Source organism: Mus musculus, chromosome 18, assembly GCF_000001635.26.
Source record: "Mus musculus strain C57BL/6J chromosome 18, GRCm38.p6 C57BL/6J".
Classification (NCBI taxonomy): domain Eukaryota; kingdom Metazoa; phylum Chordata; class Mammalia; order Rodentia; family Muridae; genus Mus; species Mus musculus.
In genome coordinates, this window is record NC_000084.6 from 57,197,437 (window position 1) to 57,220,462 (window position 23,026).

The following is a 23,026-nucleotide window of genomic DNA, read 5'->3' on the forward strand; positions in this document are numbered from 1 at the left end:
ACATGGCAGTGCATCTGCCTCCCGAGTCAAGCTGGAAGTGGTCGTATTCCATTTCCTGTTACATACTCACGGCAAGACTTGAGTAGTGTGAGTTTATCAACCTGCGAGGGCCATCTGTGGGAAGAGGATAGTGGGTTTTGAAAGACAAAGACAAGAATGATTTTACTCACATATTAAACACTAATGTGTTTTGATATAAAATGCCATATTGTTGTCTGGATTACAGCAGTTTATATGCCTCCTCCCCCGAATAATACAAGATGGTGTCCATCTTTCCATAACACCAGCACTAAGTTTCTTTTTTTTTTTTAAATTATGTTGGGTTAAAAAAAAATAGAACCTTATTTTACTTTTGCATTTCCAAATTATAAGTGATGCTGATCTCTTTAAAAATTATTTTTATGGTCTGTTTGTTTTCTGACTTAGAGGACTAGAGCAGAATGGGAAATAAAGAGAGGTGTTGTCTTTCACAGAATCCCAGGAAGAGTGGTTAGATCAATGGGGATGTCCAAAAGGCAAGAAGAGGACTAGGATGGTTGGGGGCTGGTAAAAATGACAGCCTGAGGCAACGAACTGACTAACACATGTCCAGAGCTGCAGCCTTCTGGTTCCTTTGAGCTCATCATCTCAATGGACGCTCGTTGTCTGTATACCTCAACCTTGCATAGGGCCATCTCCCAACATCCTTGACTGTTTGATGCTCCCCTAGCCATGGGTAATCAGGGTAGCCATGACAAGAGTCTCCTTCCCATGCTCTTTACCTTGAGCACTGAGGAGCTGGAGGAGCTATAAAGAGTGAGGCAAGGGGAGCTCTTGGTCCAACAGAAACACAAATGTGTTACTCACACCAAGGATTCCAGTGTTGTGGTCCCCAGAGAACTCTAGCTCTTTCAGGAACATTTTGGAATAAAGAAACCTTTGAAGCTATACTAAGGCCCTAATCATTATCTACATTATAATTCTAGGAAGATAGGCTTGTTGCTACTCACAACTGATCTGGAATCACTTCTTTGGAATTTGACCTTTAGTAAACTGGAGATTGTCTATGGGTTTGGTTACACAGGGACTCGGAGAAACTCACAAGTTGGACATTGACAGTGGCAGGAAACTGGTAAATTCAGACATAACATCGCTCATATGTTGTCCTTGGCTTCATTTTTGGCTGATGACAGAATGAAGATCGTTGTAAGCCCAAACGACCTGCTGCAGAATCATGAATAGACAAAGAAGATGGCCAGGCTCCCTTTCCAGTTCGCTTCCCACTCTCTGTGGTCCAGATGCCTTGCATTCCCCTGCTGGGTGCCACTGCAGAGGAAGAGACCCTTTTGAAGACTGTTTCTTTTGGGGGAAACTTAAAGGATGTTACCGCATCCTCCTTAGATGGAAGTCCAATGTTAAGTTGAGTTAAAGCTGTAATACGGAGGCTCTCAGGCTTGCAAGGAGTTCTGAAGGGAAATGTCTGCGATCTGGCTTGTCTCTCCTCCCCCCCACCCCCCTTAGCTCGCGAGCCAGCTCTTGGAGCATCAGTTCCCATGGCTGTGCTTGCTTGTCTCTGGCACTTGTTAAGAGAACCTGGGAACGGTAAATAAAAAGCCTGAACTCCCACACACTGATCTCTATATGATTTCCTGTTCTTCGCAGAGAGGAGTGTGACAATTGATTACCAGAGCAGTGAATAAATATTCACAGTTGATTTTAACTTGGCCAACTTTATGTAAAACTAAACTGGCTGTAGGCAAACGGGGAGCTGGAACTGTTGTTGGTGTTTGTATGAGAAAATAACTCTGAAGATGAACTCTGCTCTGGTTTGAATACTGTGCTTTCGAAAAAGAAAGCATAGAAAAAAATCAAAATATGTATTTTAGAGTGTTTAAGAACTTTCTAGATGTATATATTTAGGATGAACCAGTTTTCTTTATAGAGCTAAATTTTATATTTAGAAACAGCTAAGGAAAAGAAATAGTTCGTACTTTTAATGGAAAAATAAAACCAAGTTTTATATGAAATAAAATAGGCGATGGGCTTTAAACTGAAACACTGGGGTGAGGGGTACAAACACCTGCACCTCACTTGCTCAGGAGTTGTTTCCTTCTGAGAGACAGATGTACTTTGGAGAGCCATAAGTGGCTATTTGTCATGTGACACATAATTCTCTCCCTCTACCCCAGCCTCTTCCTTTGTCCTGGGATATTAAGTTATATTAGACTGGAATCTATAAAAATGTTCCCCTCTGGAGAATAGGTGCCTCTCTTGGAAGCAGCTGTCGGGAACATGGTATTTGGAGAGGGTCTGGGATGAGAGGAAGCACTGGTTGTCAATTGATGCACCAGAGTTACAGCGGGTGGCCCATGTGCTCTGTAGTTTCAGTCTCTGAAATTATCTGGCCTAAGAGATTGTTGATCTATGGCGAGGTGTCATGGAGATATCAGTTGTTCCAGTTAAACATGCTACCTACATCACCTGTTACAAGATCTGGTTTGCCACTTAACTGATGGTCCTATTATCTATTTACCAGACTAGCTCTTGTCTCCAGGACAAACTACCTGCTTCTGAGAAAGCCGTAATATTTACCAATGAATGCAGGATAATATAGTCTACTCTTTTGTCAAGTGGATGGAAACAATATGCCTATCATCCACACTCTGCCACACTGTCACCCTAAGGAGGGCTGCTCCCAGGAACACCTCAACAACAACAAAACAAAAATCCCACTTTCTATGTAAAGTGCAGAGAGAGAGAGAGAGAGAGAGAGAGAGAGAGAGAGAGAGAGAGAGAGAGTGTTTCAGTATGGTGACCAACTGGGTAAGGCTTGGGAAAAGAGCTGGCTGAGAGGCTAGATCACCTCTCAGCTGTTTGGTGACAGTGAATGACACATTTCATCTTTTATCCAGGTTTTGTGTGATTTGGTCTTTTGTTGTTGTTGTTGTTGTTGTTGTTGTTGTTGTTGTTGTTTCGAACCCAGGGTTATTGGACTGAGAGTTGCTGGTGAGAGTTGCTTTGAGGACTCAGCATTTGGCAGTGTTGTGTAGAGAGAGAAGAGCTCCCCTGCTCTGTAGACAAGAACTGAAGGCCTCTTTTTGAAGTTGAAGGCAGCCAGAGCCTTCGACTCTGAGAGTGTCTGGGTCTCACAGGCTCATTTAATTCGTAGTTTCGATCTTGTCCATCATTTCAAAAAAAAATTCTGCTGTCTTCGGACTCTTAAACACACACTTTTGAGGAGACATGAACATGAGGCAATCAGTTTAGGCTGACCCGAGACGACAACGAGATGGTATGTCCCTCAGTGTAACTACCCATCCTGCTCCTCCCACCACATGCAGTAGATTTTTTTCATGTTTCCATAGGGACCCTGTTCTCCGTTGCCATGGAGTCCTACTTGTTTCAGAGGCACCTACCAGAAAATGCGGGAGAAGCCTTTTGTCCATACACTGCACCAGCAGAAATTCCAATTTTCCCACACGCCCACTGGAACCCACTCTTGGATTTTCTAGTTGGGGGACACTGCTCTGCTAGGAGTGAAGACAAGATCTGATCTAATAAATAATGTAAGGGGCCTTTGTGGCTTTCCTGGTTGTCAGTACTTCCCTGGTACTTTGATTGTTGTTATAAATAGAAACTACGAATTTAATCTTAAAGAATTCCACTGTGAATTCAAGATAGACTCAACACCATTCTGATGGAAATCTTGCCTGCTGCTCTCTCTACCAAAGCAGCTTGACTTTAGTGTCCCAAAGAGGCTAATGGAAACAATGGAAACTTACCTCACCTTCAGGGAATGAGTTTCTGAAATTGCAGTCTTTATAGGACAGGTAGAATGTTCACAGGCCTGATAATTTATGCAGCCTCATTGCCGGGACAAATAACCATGATTGTAAAAGTTTGAAACTAAGAGACAATTTTGATTGGACCCCTGCTCAAATCTTTTTAGGAAAAAGTCATTTAAAATGATATAAAAACCATGTTTGATCTAAGCAAACAACCACAGAACATTGACATGGCCAGGTGACAGACTTGCGACCCCCTCCCCTCTCTCCCCTCCCCCAGTCTGGCATTGTGACTGTGAGCATTTATTACAGATAATTCGGTGGTAAACCTAAGGCATTTATCTGAGCCACACACACACTGCACAGACTTTTTTTTCTTCAGTTGTAGCATTACGACTATCTGAAGTTCTAGACTTGTCTGTTTTCAAGCTACACAAATCTACCAAATCTTCGAGAGAACTCAGAGAAATTAAGAAAATCTTTGCTCAGTAAGGGAAATTTCTCTGCCAGGTCCCAGAGGGACCCTGATATGAGTCTACCTGACTAGCTGGGGTAGAGCAGTGGCAAAGATCCTTGTGGACAGTGGAGTGGGGACAGTGGAGTGGGGACACAGGACCTGTGTGGATGCTTATGCTTCAAGACAGCAGTTGAGTTCGTCTGGTATACTTACATGGAACTGTGGGCATAAAGAAAGGGACACTATCAGTGATGGAGCTGTTCCAGAAGGACACTGGCCTCCAGAAATTGACTCATAGGTGATGCTTTCTGTATAGCTACATGTTCCTCAGGTGAACGATAGGCTGTTTCCCCAGTAGAGCTCATTGCAGATAATTTAGGAAATGCCACTGGTTCAATACCCATTTTCTCCCCCATTTCATGTCACTTTTATTAAATGTGTCCTTTGACGATTTTATATATGCATATAGGTCATTCTGAACACTGCTGCCCCACCTCACCTGACCTGCCTTTGAGCTCTTTCAGCCCCTCCCTCTCCCTCAAGTCCCATTCCTACATTCATCTCTTTTAGTTTTGTGACCTGTTCTGTTTGATAAGAGCCTTTTGTGATGTGCTTTAGTTCGAGCCACTGGATCCTAGTGGGTTCATCAGAGGGTACATACAGTTAAGGACAGTGATACTCCTTCTAGAACCCTCCAGGGACCAGTAGTTCAGTAAGAGGTGGTAGGTTTTTATGAACCCCTCCCCCATCCATAATTGACTGTTGACAGGGTGTTTGGGGCCATGTCACGTTAGCCAAGACAACCATAGTAAAATCTCCTGTAGTGTCTAAAACCTCTTTGGTCATAGTGTTTTTGTTTTTGTTTTTAAAAAATCACATTTATACTACCAGACATGAGTTCCTTCTTGTGAAGTGGGCTGACAAATCTATTCAAAGGGCAATCTGTTACCCCTACAACAGTCATACCATGGTTGTACCAGTGGGTACATTTTCCCTGATAGATACCCTTTCTTAAGGACGACTTTAGCCAATTAGATCCTCTGGAATGCTTGTGGTAAAAGGTATGCTTCAACCTTATTTAGCATGGTCCTCCCTCCTCCATCAAACAGCTCAAAAAAGGGGAAGCTATAGCCGAGTCTACAGCTATCGCAGACATAGCGATACTCCTACAGCGCTGGCTTTACCGACGGGAACAGTGTTGCCTGGATCTTTCTTCCAACTTTTGAATTATTATGAATAGAAGTATGTCATGGACAACCACTGCTTACCAAGAAGATGTCAACATGTATGCATATGAAATGTAACAAATCTGAATCAACGTATAAATGACCTCTTTGGTGGGGCTGTATCTAAAATTAAGAGGGAAATAGCAGTTCAGCTTAAAATGTGACCATCAAAGAATGTGAGATCCCCTTGTTATTTGTTTTTTTTTTGTTTGTTTGTTTTTTTTTTCAATTCTTTGGCCTTTCCTGATGTCCTATAAAGATGGCTGACGAGTCCATGGCCAGATGACCTGAATACAATGAAGGTTTATGCTTTCTCCTTTTGTATTTGTTTTTATATCCAGTGGTGTGTGTGTGGGGGGGGGGGGTGTTGCTACAACGTGCACGTGCTACGTGGAGTCCCATGGGGGGTTCAGAGGAGCCTTTGGGGACTGATTCTTTCCTTCCTGCGTGGATTCTGGGGACAAACTTAGATCCTCAGGCTTGTATGGCAAGCAGTTTTCCTGGCTGGTTCCTATTTTATTTTATTTTTTTTTTTATGTTGAGTCTTGATGTATTACCTAGTCTGGTCTTGAACGCATGCTCTCAATGAACCTCCTGCCTCAGCCCCTTGGATTGCTGGGACTGTAAGGATATAACTCTGTACTTAGCTTGTGGTATATAATTGTATCTGGTTACGTTTATACTATGTCTTTGATTTGGGGATTAGTAACTCTGGCCTTTCTTTCCTATGTGACAAAGGATACTGAAGACCACTGCACTTCCCCCAGTTCCCCAGGTCATGCCTAATGTGTAGTATTTCTCTAATATCTATCTGTCTGGTCCTCAAAGGCATTTTAGTTGGTGTTCTATGTAATTGGTTTGTTTCTCTTCTCTTCTCTTCTCTTCTCTTCTCTTCTCTTCTCTTCTCTTCTCTTCTCTTCTCTTCTCTTCTCTTCTCTTCTCTTCTTCTCTTTTCTTTTCTTTTCTCTCCTTTTTTCTTTTCTCTTGTTTCTTTCTTTGTTCCTTCCCTCCTCCTCCTCCTCCTCCTTCCTTCTCTCTCTCTCTCTTTCTTCTTTCTTGTGGGTCATTCTAGTAGCCAAGTTCCTATAGCTTGCTTGATTTCTCCTCTTTAAGTAGATTAAATCACTTAATTTACATGTTTTCCTCAAGATGCCCACACTATGAAGCAAAGGTTCCAGATAAGGAAAGCAATTACAGTTAGTATTGGTCCTTGACTCTTGTGCATGTGGACTTGATTTTTTTTTTTTTTGTCCCAAGTGGGTATGTAGAAGGAGAGTGGGGACCTGGGACTTTGAGACATGGGTCTCAGAGTCAAATAAGGAAGTGTCTACAGATCACCACTCAGCGGGAAGAGGGCAAGGATGGAGAGTGGGAGAAGTGTCAGCCCAGCCATGTCTCACTGCCTTCTTAGCTTTCCCCAGTACTCAATTCAATTATGAATATCTGATTCAGAGGCAGAGGCTGGGAGCGCATTGTAGTCAGGTGAACTAGGGCAAATGCCGCATGGTGGAAAACAGGTCTGAATTGCCCCCCATGTGCCCATTGTGAAGGGTCAGGCCAAGAGAAATGCCTTTCTAAGAACAAGAGAGGCTGGTGTGCACATCCGGTGGCAGCAGCACATTTCTCATTGTTGTAGATGAGACAGAGCTGGCAGGGCTAATCCACCTGGGGTGAGCACAACTTCCTTCTGGTCCCTTCTCTAATTGTGAGGAACTTTTAAATCCTGCTTAGAGTGAGTCAGTGTGGGGTTGTGTCATCAGACATGCCGGAGGCCAAGTTGTTAGGAATTCCAACATAGCAAACTAGAGTTTATTCTGGCGTCTGTTGCCTTTCAGAAACAGTGGCTCATTAGGCTCATATTACTGGAGTCTTTTATTATCAGCCTAAATGGACCAATGTGAGAGTTGTGGCCAAAATCCATAATGCCTGTGTAAGTTCAGAGTTAAATGAAAACTCCACTTTCAAGCAATGAATAGGATTATGTGCTCTGCAGATGGCCCTTTTAATCCTTATACGGGCTTCATGGCAACTGTCTGCTTCACACAAGGTTTTGGCTTGGTTTTCCCACTCTACTATATTTGCTTCATTGAGGAAAAGCTTAGGAGAGCATCACATTGTGACACTTCTCCAGATACATTTCTTGGGAGGGTTCAAAACCAGTGCCTTCATAAGCATTGGCAGAGCCCATGAACCCTTACTGAAATTTCAGGGCGGGAAGGTAGCTCACTGTCAGAGCGCTTGCCAGCTTCTACCCCTGGCATCACAGAAGAAGAAAAATTAAAAAGACTCTCACAAAGTACGTAAAAATTTTAAAGACAGTCCAGATGTTTTATTCTATTCCAACCCCTTGGTAAATAAAGTTCATGGATCCCCATTGGAAAGTTCTCTTCAAGTTGTACTTTAAAAAAAAAAAGCTAGGTTTACATAAAATGAATCGCACATGTTTAAGTACACAAATCGGTAAGTATTGACATAATTGGTACAAAGCCATGAAACCCTCACCCCACTCATAGTAGTGAGCCTAGTCATGAACTCCCTCCGTTTGGTCTTCTTTCCTCTCCTCCTCTGGCAAGCATCACTCTGCCTCTGAGCCTCTAGGTTAGGCTGTGTTTGTAGAGCACTGTGTTCCTTCTAATATCTCACTTCTTCCATCAAGCATACCGAATTTGTGATTCATCCATCGTGTTAGGAACATCATTAACTCAAGTCTATTTATTGATGAATAATATATATATATATATATATATATATATATATATATATATGTGTGTGTGTGTGTGTGTGTGTGTGTGTGTGTGTGTGTGTGTGTGTGTATGCATATATATATTCAACAATTTATTTGCCCTCTCACATATTTATGAATGTGTAGATATGTTCCATCTTACTATTATATTTAAAACAATGCTTGAAAAACCTGTGCACAGGTGTTTGTGTGGCTTTCCCTTCCCTTAGGCAGCAGCTGGAATGAAATCAAAGAATTGTTTGACACTTGGACATAGGTGTTCAAAACTGCTTTGTTTGTGACAGCTCAAAACTGGCAACACCCCAAATGTCCATCAACATTTTGAGAAGTTCTGTCTTATTTTGATGAACACTTTATCATTACTATATGACCTTCATTGCCTCTGAAATGGTCTTTTCTCTAAAATTATCGTTGATATTTGTATAGTTATAGCAGACCTTTTTTTTTAAATCACTGCTAGTATCTTCATTGGTGTCAACTTAACACAAGATAGAGTTAACTGGGAAGAAAAAAATCTAAATCAAGAAAATGTCTCCATGAGATTGCTGATAGGCAAATAAATCTGTAGGGCGTTTTCTTGATTCATGGTTGATGTGGCAAAGCCAAGCCCACAATGAATGTTGCTGTCAGAGGGCAAGTGGTCCCCAGAATTGTTTAAGAAAGTAGGCTGAGCAAGCCATGGAGAGCAAATCAATAGGGGGTGTACCCAATGGCATCGGCCTCAATGCCTGCTTCTAGGTTCCTGCTTTGACTTCTCTCAAAGATGGAGTGTGGCCTGAGAGTAGTAAGCTTAAATAAACCCTTCCCCTCCCCCCCCCCGCCCAAAGCTTCTCTTGGGCGTGGTGGTTTCTATCACAAAAATAGAAACACAACTAAGACAGCATGTTTTTTTTAATGTTTAGTACATTGTTATTATATTTAACATACAATTTTTATAAACATAATATTATATTATTTCTTGCTTTTTTAAAGTCTTAATCTGTGTGAGATGTTTAGAGCATGTCACACAATGGAATTAATTACTCTTGTTATTAGATTTGTTTTCTGTGTTCCATCCCTCCTCTGTTCCCAGCTCTGTTTTGCTTTGTTTTCTGTTGAATACTATCCACCAGTATATCCTTTCTCTTGGTTTATAGCTATAACGGGTTTTCTGTTTTGCTTGTTTTAGGGCTGACAGAACCCATGCTATTTAACCATTCTTAATTCTAAGTTATAGTTATACTTCAGAGAGAGGGCAGGGCATGTGCCCTCATACCGTTTGATTATAGGCTTGTGTGATCCATTTACTTCAAAGTCTAGTAGAAACTGTGCTCTTGTATATCTTTCTATCAGAAATGGGCCTTCTATCCATCCTGTTAACATAGGTGCTTTGTAACACACACCTGGAAGATCTTCCAAAGAGCCAACTCACTAGTTTGGAATCTGGTTGATAAGAAAACACAGATACAGAGTAGACACTCAAGCATCTAGGGTTTGGAAGTGTCCTGCAGATGGCTGACAGCATTCATTCATCTAGGGAAATAATTCAGAGTGAAGAGCTCTAAGGTCCACTTGCTCTTTTTCCTCTCTGGTTGTCAACTACGTTCTGAAAATCCAGCTGTTAGTCACTCAGGCTGTCAGGAAGGAGGGGGAGCTCGAGTGACCACTGAGTCTGTTTGGCTTTTTGTCTCCATGGATACCACATCATTCTGGAAAGAAAACCAAGAAATGTTGTTGATGGTTGGTTATTCTAGTGACCCTGTCATGACAGAGATTCTGTTAATAAAACAGAATAATTAGCAATGTCTATCAAAGACACTGCTAGCAATAACTCTGTATTTGTCCTTAAGACACAGGAAGACAGTATAAGAATGGACAGGAAGGAATTCTGTGTATTAAAGTTTTTCCATAACGTTTATTGCATCCAGAATTCAAGGCACGTAGTGTGCACTTATCTTCTCCATGTTGGCTATCCATCTAGGGCCACTATGCTTAAAGCCTCCTGGTGGCTATGGAGTAGTGTTTCCAAACTCAAGAAATAAGTTATGTGGCTGTGGGGTGGGATACTAGGAAGACGAACTGCAAGGCAACTACTTCAGAACACTTTTGCATGTAGCTGTTCTAAAGGTGTCTACTTTAGTCTGTAACTCTTCTAAAGGTGTCCACTTTAGCATGTAACTCTTCTAAAAGTGTTCATTTTTGCATATAACTGTTCTAAAGGTGTCCATTTTAGCATGTAACTGCTCTAAAGGTATCATCTTTTGCATGTAACTGTTATAAAAGTGCCCACTTTTGCATGTAACTGCTCTCAAGTTGTCCACTCTTACACCTAACTGCTCTAAAAGCAACTACTTCATTAGGTTAGATGCCCTCTCTGTCATGAGATCCTCCCAGTTGGAATTAAGTTAACATCTTCCCCTAACTCACACAGTAGTTTCCATGAGAGCCTTTGGAGAGAGAGTTCACATACTATATAATTTACAGTTCAGTTATGACACTGAGTCTAGTTTTCATATTTTCAGAGCTGTGTGCCATCACAGGACCAAATTTTAAATATTTTCTTCATCTCAAAAAACCTGTATTGTCCCACATTTACCTACCCCACTAATATATTTTTCCTATGGAGTGCCCTATTTGGACATTTCATAGAAATAGAATCATTCAATATCTTCTCACATTCTTCTGCTGCTCCATGCTGTACAACCCAAGAGTTCCTACTTTGCTAACCCCAGTCTGTTTTCAGGATTCTAAACGTTACATGGTGATCCGCTCTTCCGTATCTCCTTATAGAAAGGAAAGGGAAACAGTTCCTAGGCAGTTATTTTCAAGAGACTCTTAGACCAAAGAAGCAGAGTTGATTGTATCATTGCCTCTAGGACAAGGGATGCACCTCCCGTACAGACATATTTGGGCTATGTAGGCATCTCTAATCTGCTCACTCTTCCTTTTGCTCTCTCTCCATCCCTAAGAGTCAATCCAAAGGAAACTATATAGCAGAAGAGAAAACACTTGGTGGTGGCTAACGGGCCTCAGCATTTACAAGTGAAAGGAATGAGGCCCATGGCATTAGTGATGGGATTTAAATGGATTTAGGAACTGAGGTTGAAACAGGAGCCTAATTAGAAGATTCCAGGGTCACGATGTCAGTCCTCACCTGTCCACCAGCAGACAGGCTGTCCACAGCTCTCACTTCAAACACTTGGCCTGTTTGTCTCATCTGTATGACGGAAGGTCTTGGCTGTACAGCCTGATGCACTCCCAGATGGGTGCAGACTGTGGGTTAGAGGTTCAGCTTATCTCTGGCCTCAGAGAAACCTACTAAAAACATAGAGCATGTATTTAATGGTTTCCTTTTAAAGGGATGAGAAAAAAACACACACTCTCTCTGTGTGTCTCTCTGTGTCTCTCTATGTCTCTCTGTCTCTGTCTCTCTCTCTGTCTCTGTCTCTCTCTCTCTCTCTCTCTCTCTCTCTCTCTCTGTGTGTGTGTGTGTGTGTGTGTGTGTGTGTGTGTGTGTGTGTGTGTGTGTACTTTGTGTTTTTGAGACCTGGAGCTCGCTGATTCAGCCAGCCAGGCCTAGGGATTTGCCTTTCTTTATCTCCCCATTGCCAGAATTACAACTGGGTGCTACTACACCTCCTCTCCTTCCTCCTCTTCTTCCTCCTCTTCTTCTTCCTCCTGCTCCTCTTCCTTCCCCGCTTCCTCCTCCTCCCCTGCTCCCCTTCCTCCTCTTCTTCCTCCTATTCCCTTCCTCTTCCTCCTCCCCCTCTTCCCCTGTCTTCATCTTCATCTTCTAACTTGGATTCTGTAGACTGATCCCAGGTCTTCATGCTTACACACACTTTACTAACTGAGACGTTCCACCAGCTCCATGCTATCTTGGGTTTTAACTCCTCTTTAAAAGTAAGAAAAAAGGACATGGGACAAGTAATAACAATAATGAAAGTCTCCCTATTCTTGTGGGTGAGACCTTATGATGATTCTGCCTACGCTTGGAACCCAAGTTGTTAAACACTTGCTAAGCTGAACGCCTTTCCCTTTCTTCTTGGCTAGCGCCCTTTGGAAGGAGATATATGGCTAATCCACATCTTTGACCTCCTTGGTTTCCCATGTAGGGTTAGTCCTGTTTGCCCAGCCCCTGAGTGGGTGGCATGTCGGTGAAAACTGGGGACAGGTTAAGATCTTAAGTCAGTTGAGCAGAGTGAGTTGCTGTCACTGTGTCAAAAGCTGTCATACTTCGTGTCTCTGTAGGTTTCATCATCCTAGGTCACAGAACATTTTGTAGCAGTCCCAGCTTCCCTTTGCCCCTGACCATCTGTGGACACCTGTGCTGGGATATTCCTGGATCTGGAGAGTCAGAGGTGGTGGGAAAGAACACAGGGCAGAAATGGACTTTGCATGACAGTCAGATGCTGTGTGAGGCTTATACATGGAACAGAGCCCTCCACTCTTCCCATCACCTGGACCCTTCTTATAGGAGGCAATACTCAACAATGACTCCATTAGTCTGAGTTTTAATTAGGTTTCTCCCACACATAAACACTCCTAATTAGTTTTCAGATGAACTTGTTGTTTTGCTATGTTTTGTTTTGTCAAAAAACGGACCCATGTTTTGTTTCAGACTTTGCTGAAATGTTAGCTCAAGAAATTTCTTAAAATAATCCAGATTTTAAATTTTCCATCACATCTTTCTCCCTTTATAGCAAAGGAGTTCTGTTTCACTTTAAAGGTATTTAACATCCACTTTCCAAAATGTCTCAAGACATAAGAACATAATTGCAAATAGCTTTAGTACCTTGAGTGAGGATAAATTTAAGTAGTCAGGTGATTCAAGCCTAAATGCCATCAGCCCATGAGGCAAGTAAGACCAAGCCTTCTCATGGAGGCATAATTATGATGGATACCAGCACTCAGAATGTGGAAGTCCTTTGTCACAGTGATACCCTTTGCCACAGTGTGTGCAGTATAGAGCTTGCTCTGTACTGTCACCCCCACCTTCCAGTGCATTTTAACTGGATCTTGTGTGTTTGCAGACAGCAAGTTGTTGGCTTCAAGAGTGTCCATATCTAAATTTAAACAGATAACAGGAGAGAGCTGTACAGCCTTACAAAGGAATGTCACCTACAAGATCACATATGTGCGTAGAGACCGAAGGATGCTGACCCTTGGGTCAGCATGCTCTGACTTAGCTTGACAGTATACAGGACACACTGGGGAGCTGGTATCTTCATAAGCTATGGGCAGCTTCTGCTTTTAATTACAACTAAAGGTGTAAATTCTAAATCAAATATTCCAAGATTACCAAGCGCTTCTGTGGAATTCCTGTGTCAGGAAACTGTACTATAGCTCAAAATCCCATGCTCAGCAGGCCTGATATCCCAATGACTAAGGCACTAATGTGTTAAAACTTATTCTGGCGGCAATAAGTCCTTCTGTGGTCTTCTGTCTGCAGGCTTTTATCTTCTTTTGAACTTTCCAAGGTCTCTCTCTGCCCTGCTGTCCCAGATACTGCACCAAACAAAAGGTCTAACTCTCTTTGTTTGTTTTTGTTTGTTTGTTTGTTTTGTTTTGAACTCTGGCGTTTGATTCATCCCAAATAGCTCTTCCCATGAGTCTTCATGTCTGAGGCCAAAACTTTCCAAGTGACCATCAAGTGAATCTCATATATTCATAGTAGTCATCTATTACACATTCATAATTATTCATATATTTAAATATATACTACATGCATATTATACCAATAATTATAAATAAAGTACATAAAAGAATAGTTAATGACACGTTTCTCATTGTATTGTGTGGAAAAGCAATTTTAAAATTACCATGGTTCTAATTTTTATGAAGAAAAATACATAGTACAAAAAAAAAATAAATACTAAGACTAACCATAAAAAAATGCTCCCAGTGTGCCCAACTGGAGATGAGACTTACTTATGTACTGATAGTTTTTGAGGTTAGTCAGTAAATGTATTTCACTTTTATAGCAAGCACAGATTAATCAAATGTATCCATACTCAGGGTACCATACATTGTCCTTAAGTAAAATGTTGTAAGTGTTAGCTCTTTCAATTAGCTCTCACAATTACTTATATATCTAGGTATTTTAGAAACTATGTAACGTGTGTGTGAGAGAGAGAGGGAGAGAGAGAGAGAGAGAGAGAGAGAGAGAGAGAGAGAGAGAGAGAGAGAGAGAGAGAGAGAGAGATGCACAATGTGTTTTCTGCTCTGCTGTGTCATGTCATTGTGTGAATACAGTCACAAAGGACGGTGACCGTTGTTTCCGGTGAGCATATCATATACAGGAAATGGCTTCTTGACCCATGCTGCCACTGTTAGAGTCCCCATATCTTGCTTCACGGTCTGTTTCTCTACATACCCTCTTGCCAGCATGAGGAGGATATATTTGGGACCCACCGAAACAGTTTTTAAAGTACGGATTAGACAATTTTCCTTGACACAGCTTCCCTAATCTAGTGTGAAGTAGAATTAAACAGTTGAAATGGAGGAATTTCCTTGGAAATATCACAATAAAAGGGGGAATTGTTTGCTTATACGGTAGACTCTAAAGGAACTGAGGGAGGGACTGAAGAAAATCGGGAAGCATGCGTGTTGTTTTTAAGTGATATGTGAGCCTAGGATGTGTAACAGCTGTGTTGTTGTTGTTTTTCTTGTGCCAGCGTCCTTGGTTTGATTGATTTTTTTTTCCTCTTTGACAGCTCACTGTGCTGATAAATGTGTCCATGGTCGCTGCATTGCTCCAAACACCTGTCAGTGTGAGCCTGGCTGGGGTGGGACCAACTGTAGCAGTGGTAAGTTCCCACCTGCCATTGCCTGTCTCCTCATGTTGTTGCCTGGGCCCATTTTCTGTGAGTGACTCTGAGCCAACAAACATTTCTGACTTCATCCCAAGCAGGGGGTGGTGTGGGTTGCAGATCTAACTCATTCATACGGTTTCTCCTGAATCTGTGCATGGGTCACAGAGAGCATCGCTGTTAAGTGAGTAGAAAGAAACATTCCTAGGAAGGAGGAGTGGGAAACCTGTAGCTCACACCTCTGACAGGATCTAAGTAGGCACTGTGGGTTAGTTTCCTCCCTGAAGGAAGGCCATTGTGGGAACACAGATAGCTATGGTAGTCTAACTTCTGTTTGTAACTTGATTTAGGGAAGCTACTTTCTTGGTGATTGAAATGAGCCCCGCCATGTTGAATTTAATTCAGAAATAAAACGATGTGATGCTAACATGCCCATTAGCCTCTGAATTTTGAGATGAGTCCATGCTCAGATGGCTTTCGGAAGATAAATCTGCAATTTAAAAAAAATCATGAACATTTTGAGGCTTCTTTCATGAAACCACAGCATATCATACCACTGTCTTCGTTATGTCAGAGTTACAATTAAAATAATGATATCTAGATTCTAAGAAGCCTGCCTTCAAGGACTCCATCTTCAGGATCATAAAGTTGGGTGATGGAATGTCATAGAATACAGTTACTTTCATAAATTGTGCTGCAAAAATTTCAGTGTTCTGATAACTTGTTGCAGCGTGCATAGTTGCGCCTTTTTCTTTGAGAGGAAATGGAAATCTGATACTATATTGCAATGAATAAATCATTAGACTCATACAAGAGAAATAATTGTTTTCCAAAATTGAGCCTGTATCTCTGACAGCCAAAGGGTCTTCATTGCCACCAACTACATTTTTGAGGCTAGTCTGAAAGAATTCTAACTTTCCCAGATAAGCAGGCTTCTGAGACTTTCACTCACTTTCTTTGGAATTGGGAAGATTCTTTTTTATTTTGCTAAGAAGGCTTTTAGACTTGGCTGACCCCGAAGCCACATCTCTAGGGCAAGCCTTTGTGTTGCCTGTGTATAACCGTCAGTGTGAAGAGCCTCTTTGTTGTAACTTTGATAGGGACTGTGGCGTGTGTGTGTGTGTGTGTGTGTGTGTGTGTGTGTGTGTGTGTGTGTATGTGTGTGTGTGTGTGTGTGTGTGTGTGTGTATGTGTGTGTGTGTGTGTGTATGTGTGTGTGTGTGTGTGTGTGTGTGTGTGTGTGTGTATGTGTGTGTGGATGTGTGGATGTATGTGAGTGTATGTGTGAGAGAGTGTGTGAAGGGCATATGTGAATATTTGTGAGTCTGCTCCTGTTAGGCACCGCTATCCCGGAGGTAACTGTTTCAGAGTTTTGTTTCACTTCTGTTAGAAAGCAGGGAGCAGGCTGAGCATTCTGTGCGCAGGCTATTGAGGCAGAATGTTTGGGATGTGGGATTTGGCTTTTGTCCATTTTCCTGGCTGACTGACCTCAAATATGACACTGCTTTCATTAACTTTTCCAACTTTAAAACCACTTGCACCTAGACATTTTGAAAAAAAAATATTATTGTAAAGTGGGAAACAGGAAAATGGATGGTAGTCTTTATTAAAAAATAGGGTTTTTTGTTCATTTCAGGACAAGAGGCTGTGGAATGATTTCAGGGGTATTCATGCTTTGTCTCCTAGAAATTGCAGACTACCTCAAGTTAAGGGCTCAGACTAAAGGGCATTTGTTCATAAACCAAAAACCTACAAGGATATGAGACTCTTTAGAGCTGATTTGGGCCCTTGAGAAAGTAAACCATTGCTGTCTATGTTAGAGCTTTCTGACTTCAGTGAATACTTCAAAATTCTGAGAATATACACTCTAACAACAATACAAGATGATAATTAAGCAACTTTCACTTTGTTCTCTATGATTCATGTTTGGGTTTTTGTAACAATTAAAAATACAAATAAGGGCTTCCTTGCCAGCAGAGTCTTGCCCAACACCCGCAAGAGCCACACGGGACTCCCCACGGGATCCTAAGACCTCTGGCGAGTGGAACACAGCGCCTGCCCCAATCCAATCGCGCGGAACTTGAGACTGCGGTACATAGGGAAGCAGGCTACCCGGGCCGGATCTGGGGCACAAGTCCCTTCCGATCGACTCGAGCCCCGGGCTACCTTGCCAGCTGAGTCGCAAGGGCCCACACAGGATTCCACACGTGATCCTAAGACCTCTAATGAGTGGAACAAAACTTCTGCCAGGAGTCTGGTTCAAACACCAGATATCTGGGTACCTGCCTTGCAAGAAGAGAGCTTGCCTGCAGAGAATACTCTGCCCACTGAAACTAAGGAGAGTGCTACCCTCCAGGTCTGCTCATAGAGGCTAACAGAGTCACCTGAAGAACAAGCTCTTAACAGTGACAACTAAAACAGCTAGCTTCAGAGATTACCAGATGGCGAAAGGCAAACGTAAGAATCCTACTAACAGAAATCAAGACCACTCACCATCATCAGAACGCAGCACTCCCACCCCACCTAGTCCTGGGCACCCCAACACAACCGAAAATCTAGACCCAGATTTAAAAACATTTTTCATGATGATGATAGAGGACATCAAGAAGGACTTTCATAAGTCACTTAAAGAATTACAGGAGAGCACTGCTAAAGAGTTACAGACCCTTAAAGAAAAGCAGGAAAACACAGCCAAACAGGTGATGGAAATGAACAAAACCATACTAGAACTAAAAGGGGAAGTAGACACAATAAAGAAAACCCAAAGCGAGGCAACGCTGGAGATAGAAACCCTAGGAAAGAGATCTGGAACCATAGATGCGAGCATCAGCAACAGAATACAAGAAATGGAAGAGAGAATCTCAGGTGCAGAAGATTCCATAGAGAACATCGACACAACAGTCAAAGAAAATACAAAAGGCAAAAGGATCCTAACTCAAAACATCCAGGTAATCCAGGACACAATGAGAAGACCAAACCTACGGATAATAGGAATTGATGAGAATGAAGATTTTCAACTTAAAGGGCCAGCTAATATCTTCAACAAAATAATAGAAGAAAACTTCCCAAACATAAAAAAAGAGATGCCCATGATCATACAAGAAGCCTACAGAACTCCAAATAGACTGGACCAGAAAAGAAATTCCTCCCGACACATAATAATCAGAACAACAAATGCACTAAATAAAGATAGAATATTAAAAGCAGTAAGGGAGAAAGGTCAAGTAACATATAAAGGAAGGCCTATCAGAATCACACCAGACTTTTCACCAGAGACTATGAAAGCCAGAAGAGCCTGGACAGATGTTATACAGACACTAAGAGAACACAAATGCCAGCCCAGGCTACTATACCCGGCCAAACTCTCAATTACCATAGATGGAGAAACCAAAGTATTCCACGACAAAACCAAATTCACACAATATCTTTCCATGAATCCAGCCCTTCAAAGGATAATAACAGAAAAGAAGCAATACAAGGACGGAAATCACGCCCTAGAACAACCAAGAAAGTAATCCCTCAACAAACCAAAAAGAAGACAGCCACAAGAACAGAATGCCAACTCTAACAACAAAAATAAAAGGGAGCAACAATTACTTTTCCTTAATATCTCTTAATATCAATGGTCTCAATTCCCCAATAAAAAGACATAGACTAACAGACTGGCTACACAAACAGGACCCAACATTCTGCTGCTTACAGGAAACCCATCTCAGGGAAAAAGACAGACACTACCTCAGAGTGAAAGGCTGGAATACAATTTTCCAAGCAAATGGACTGAAGAAACAAGCTGGAGTAGCCATTTTAATATCGGATAAAATCGACTTCCAACCCAAAGTTATCAAAAAAGACAAGGAGGGAAACTTCATACTCATCAAAGGTAAAATCCTCCAAGAGGAACTCTCAATTCTGAATATCTACGCACCAAATGCAAGGGCAGCCACATTCATTAGAGACACTTTAGTAAAGCTCAAAGCATACATTGCACCTCACACAATAATAGTGGGAGACTTTAACACACCACTTTCTTCAAAGGACAGATCGTGGAAACAGAAACTAAACAGGGACACAGTGAAACTAACAGAAGTTATGAAACAAATGGACCTGACAGATATCTACAGAACATTTTATCCTAAAACAAAAGGATATACCTTCTTCTCAGCACCTCACGGGACCTTCTCCAAAATTGACCATATAATTGGTCACAAAACAGGCCTCAATAGATACAAAAATATTGAAATTGTCCCATGTATCCTATCAGACCACCATGGCCTAAGACTGATCTTCAATAACAACATAAATAATGGAAAGCCAACATTCACGTGGAAACTGAATAACACTCTTCTCAATGATACCTTGGTCAAGGAAGGAGTAAAGAAAGAAATTAAAGACTTTTTAGAGTTTAATGAAAATGAAGCCACAACGTACCCAAACCTATGGGACACAATGAAAGCATTTCTAAGAGGGAAACTCATAGCTCTGAGTGCCTCCAAGAAGAAACGGGAGACAGCACATACTAGCAGCTTGACAACACATCTAAAAGCCCTAGAAAAAAAGGAAGCAAATTCACCCAAGAGGAGTAGACGGCAGGAAATAATCAAACTCAGGGGTGAAATCAACCAAGTGGAAACAAGAAGAACTATTCAAAGAATTAACCAAACGAGGAGTTGGTTCTTTGAGAAAATCAACAAGATAGATAAACCCTTAGCTAGACTCACTAAAGGGCACAGGGACAAAATCCTAATTAACAAAATCAGAAATGAAAAGGGAGACATAACAACAGATCCTGAAGAAATCCAAAACACCATCAGATCCTTCTACAAAAGGCTATACTCAACAAAACTGGAAAACCTGGACGAAATGGACAAATTTCTGGACAGATACCAGGTACCAAAGTTGAATCAGGATCAAGTTGACCATCTAAACAGTCCCATATCACCTAAAGAAATAGAAGTAGTTATTAATAGTCTCCCAACCAAAAAAAGCCCAGGACCAGATGGGTTTAGTGCAGAGTTCTATCAGACCTTCAAAGAAGATCTAATTCCAATTCTGCACAAACTATTTCACAAAATAGAAGTAGAAGGTACTCTACCCAACTCATTTTATGAAGCCACTATTACTCTGATACCTAAACCACAGAAAGATCCAACAAAGATAGAGAACTTCAGACCAATTTCTCTTATGAATATCGATGCAAAAATCCTCAATAAAATTCTCGCTAACCGAATCCAAGAACACATTAAAGCAATCATCCATCCTGACCAAGTAGGTTTTATTCCAGGGATGCAGGGATGGTTTAATATACGAAAATCCATCAATGTAATCCATTATATAAACAAACTCAAAGACAAAAACCACATGATCATCTCGTTAGATGCAGAAAAAGCATTTGACAAGATCCAACACCCATTCATGATAAAAGTTTTGGAAAGATCAGGAATTCAAGGCCCATACCTAAACATGATAAAAGCAATCTACAGCAAACCAGTAGCCAACATCAAAGTAAATGGAGAGAAGCTGGAAGCAATCCCACTAAAATCAGGGACTAGACAAGGCTGCCCACTTTCTCCCTACCTTTTCAACATAGTACTTGAAGTATTAGCCAGAGCAATTCGACAACAAAAGGAGATCAAGGGGATACAAATTGGAAAAGAGGAAGTCAAAATATCACTTTTTGCAGATGATATGATAGTATATATAAGTGACCCTAAAAATTCTACCAGAGAACTCCTAAACCTGATAAACAGCTTCGGTGAAGTAGCTGGATATAAAATAAACTCAAACAAGTCAATGGCCTTTCTCTATACAAAGAATAAACAGGCTGAGAAAGAAATTAGGGAAACAACACCCTTCTCAATAGTCACAAATAATATAAAATATCTTGGCGTGACTCTAACTAAGGAAGTGAAAGATCTGTATGATAAAAACTTCAAATCTCTGAAGAAAGAAATTAAGGAAGATCTCAGAAGATGGAAAGATCTCCCATGCTCATGGATTGGCAGGATCAACATTGTAAAAATGGCTATCTTGCCAAAAGCAATCTACAGATTCAATGCAATCCCCATCAAAATTCCAACTCAATTCTTCAACGAATTGGAAGGAGCAATTTGCAAATTTGTCTGGAATAACAAAAAACCTAGGATAGCAAAAAGTCTTCTCAAGGATAAAAGTACCTCTGGTGGAATCACCATGCCAGACCTAAAGCTTTACTACAGAGCAATTGTGATAAAAACTGCATGGTACTGGTATAGAGACAGACAAGTAGACCAATGGAATAGAATTGAAGACCCAGAAATGAACCCACACACCTATGGTCACTTGATCTTCGACAAGGGAGCTAAAACCATCCAGTGGAAGAAAGACAGCATTTTCAACAATTGGTGCTGGCACAACTGGTTGTTATCATGTAGAAGAATGCGAATCGATCCATACTTATCTCCTTGTACTAAGGTCAAATCTAAGTGGATCAAGGAACTTCACATAAAACCAGAGACACTGAAACTTATAGAGGAGAAAGTGGGGAAAAGCCTTGAAGATATGGGCACAGGGGAAAAATTCCTGAACAGAACAGCAATGGCTTGTGCTGTAAGATCGAGAATTGACAAATGGGACCTAATGAAACTCCAAAGTTTCTGCAAGGCAAAAGACACCGTCAATAAGACAAAAAGACCACCAACAGATTGGGAAAGGATCTTTACCTATCCTAAATCAGATAGGGGACTAATATCCAACATATATAAAGAACTCAAGAAGGTGGACTTCAGAAAATCAAATAACCCCATTAAAAAATGGGGCTCAGAACTGAACAAAGAATTCTCACCAGAGGAATACCGAATGGCAGAGAAGCACTTGAAAAAATGTTCAACATCCTTAATCATCAGGGAAATGCAAATCAAAACAACCCTGAGATTCCACCTCACACCAGTCAGAATGGCTAAGATCAAAAATTCAGGTGACAGCAGATGCTGGCGTGGATGTGGAGAAAGAGGAACACTCCTCCATTGTTGGTGGGAGTGCAGGCTTGTACAACCACTCTGGAAATCAGTCTGGCGGTTCCTCACAAAACTGGACATAGTACTACCGGAGGATCTAGCAATACCTCTCCTGGGCATATATCCAGAAGATGCCCCAACAGGTAAGAAGGACACATGCTCCACTATGTTCATAGCAGCCTTATTTATAATAGCCAGAAGCTGGAAAGAACCTAGATGCCCCTCAACAGAGGAATGGATACAGAAAATGTGGTACATCTATACAATGGAGTACTACTCAGCTATTAAAAAGAATGAATTTATGAAATTCCTAGCCAAATGGATGGACCTGGAGGGCATCATCCTGAGTGAGGTAACACATTCACAAAGAAACTCACACAATATGTATTCACTGATAAGTGGATATTAGCCCCAAACCTAGGATACCCAAGATATAAGATATAATTTGCTAAACACATGAAACTCAAGAAGAATGAAGACTGAAGTGTGGACACTATGCCCCTCCTTAGATTTGGGAACAAAACACCCATGGAAGGAGTTACAGAGACAAAGTTTGGAGCTGAGATGAAAGGATGGACCATGTAGAGACTGCCATATCCAGGGATCTACCCCATAATCAGCATCCAAACGCTGACACCATTGCATACACTAGCAAGATTTTATTGAAAGGACCCAGATGTAGCTGTCTCTTGTGAGACTATGCCGGGGCCTAGCAAACACAGAAGTGGATGCTCACAGTCAGCTAATGGATGGATCATAGGGCTCCCAATGGAGGAGCTAGAGAAAGTACCCAAGGAGCTAAAGGGATCTGCAACCCTATAGGTGGAACAACATTATGAACTAACCAGTACCCCGGAGCTCTTGACTCTAGCTGCATATATATCAAAAGATGGCCTAGTCGGCCATCACTGGAAAGAGAGGCCCATTGGACTTGCAAACTTTATATGCCCCAGTACAGGGGAACACCAGGGCCAAAAAGGGGGAGTGGGTGGGCAGGGGAGTGGGGGTGAGTGGATATGGGGGACTTTTGGTATAGCATGGAAATGTAAATGA

General features: G+C 41.5%; 1 protein-coding gene across 1 annotated transcript in view; it reads left to right on the top strand.

Moving 5' to 3' along the window:
* Megf10 (multiple EGF-like-domains 10) overlaps positions 1-23,026 on the top strand; it is a 164,378-nt gene that overhangs the window by 64,347 nt on the left and 77,005 nt on the right. The window contains exon 5 of the mRNA NM_001001979.2: positions 14,886-14,978. Within this exon, the coding sequence (NP_001001979.1) occupies positions 14,886-14,978 (93 nt within the window). The remainder of the gene's footprint in view (positions 1-14,885; positions 14,979-23,026) is intronic.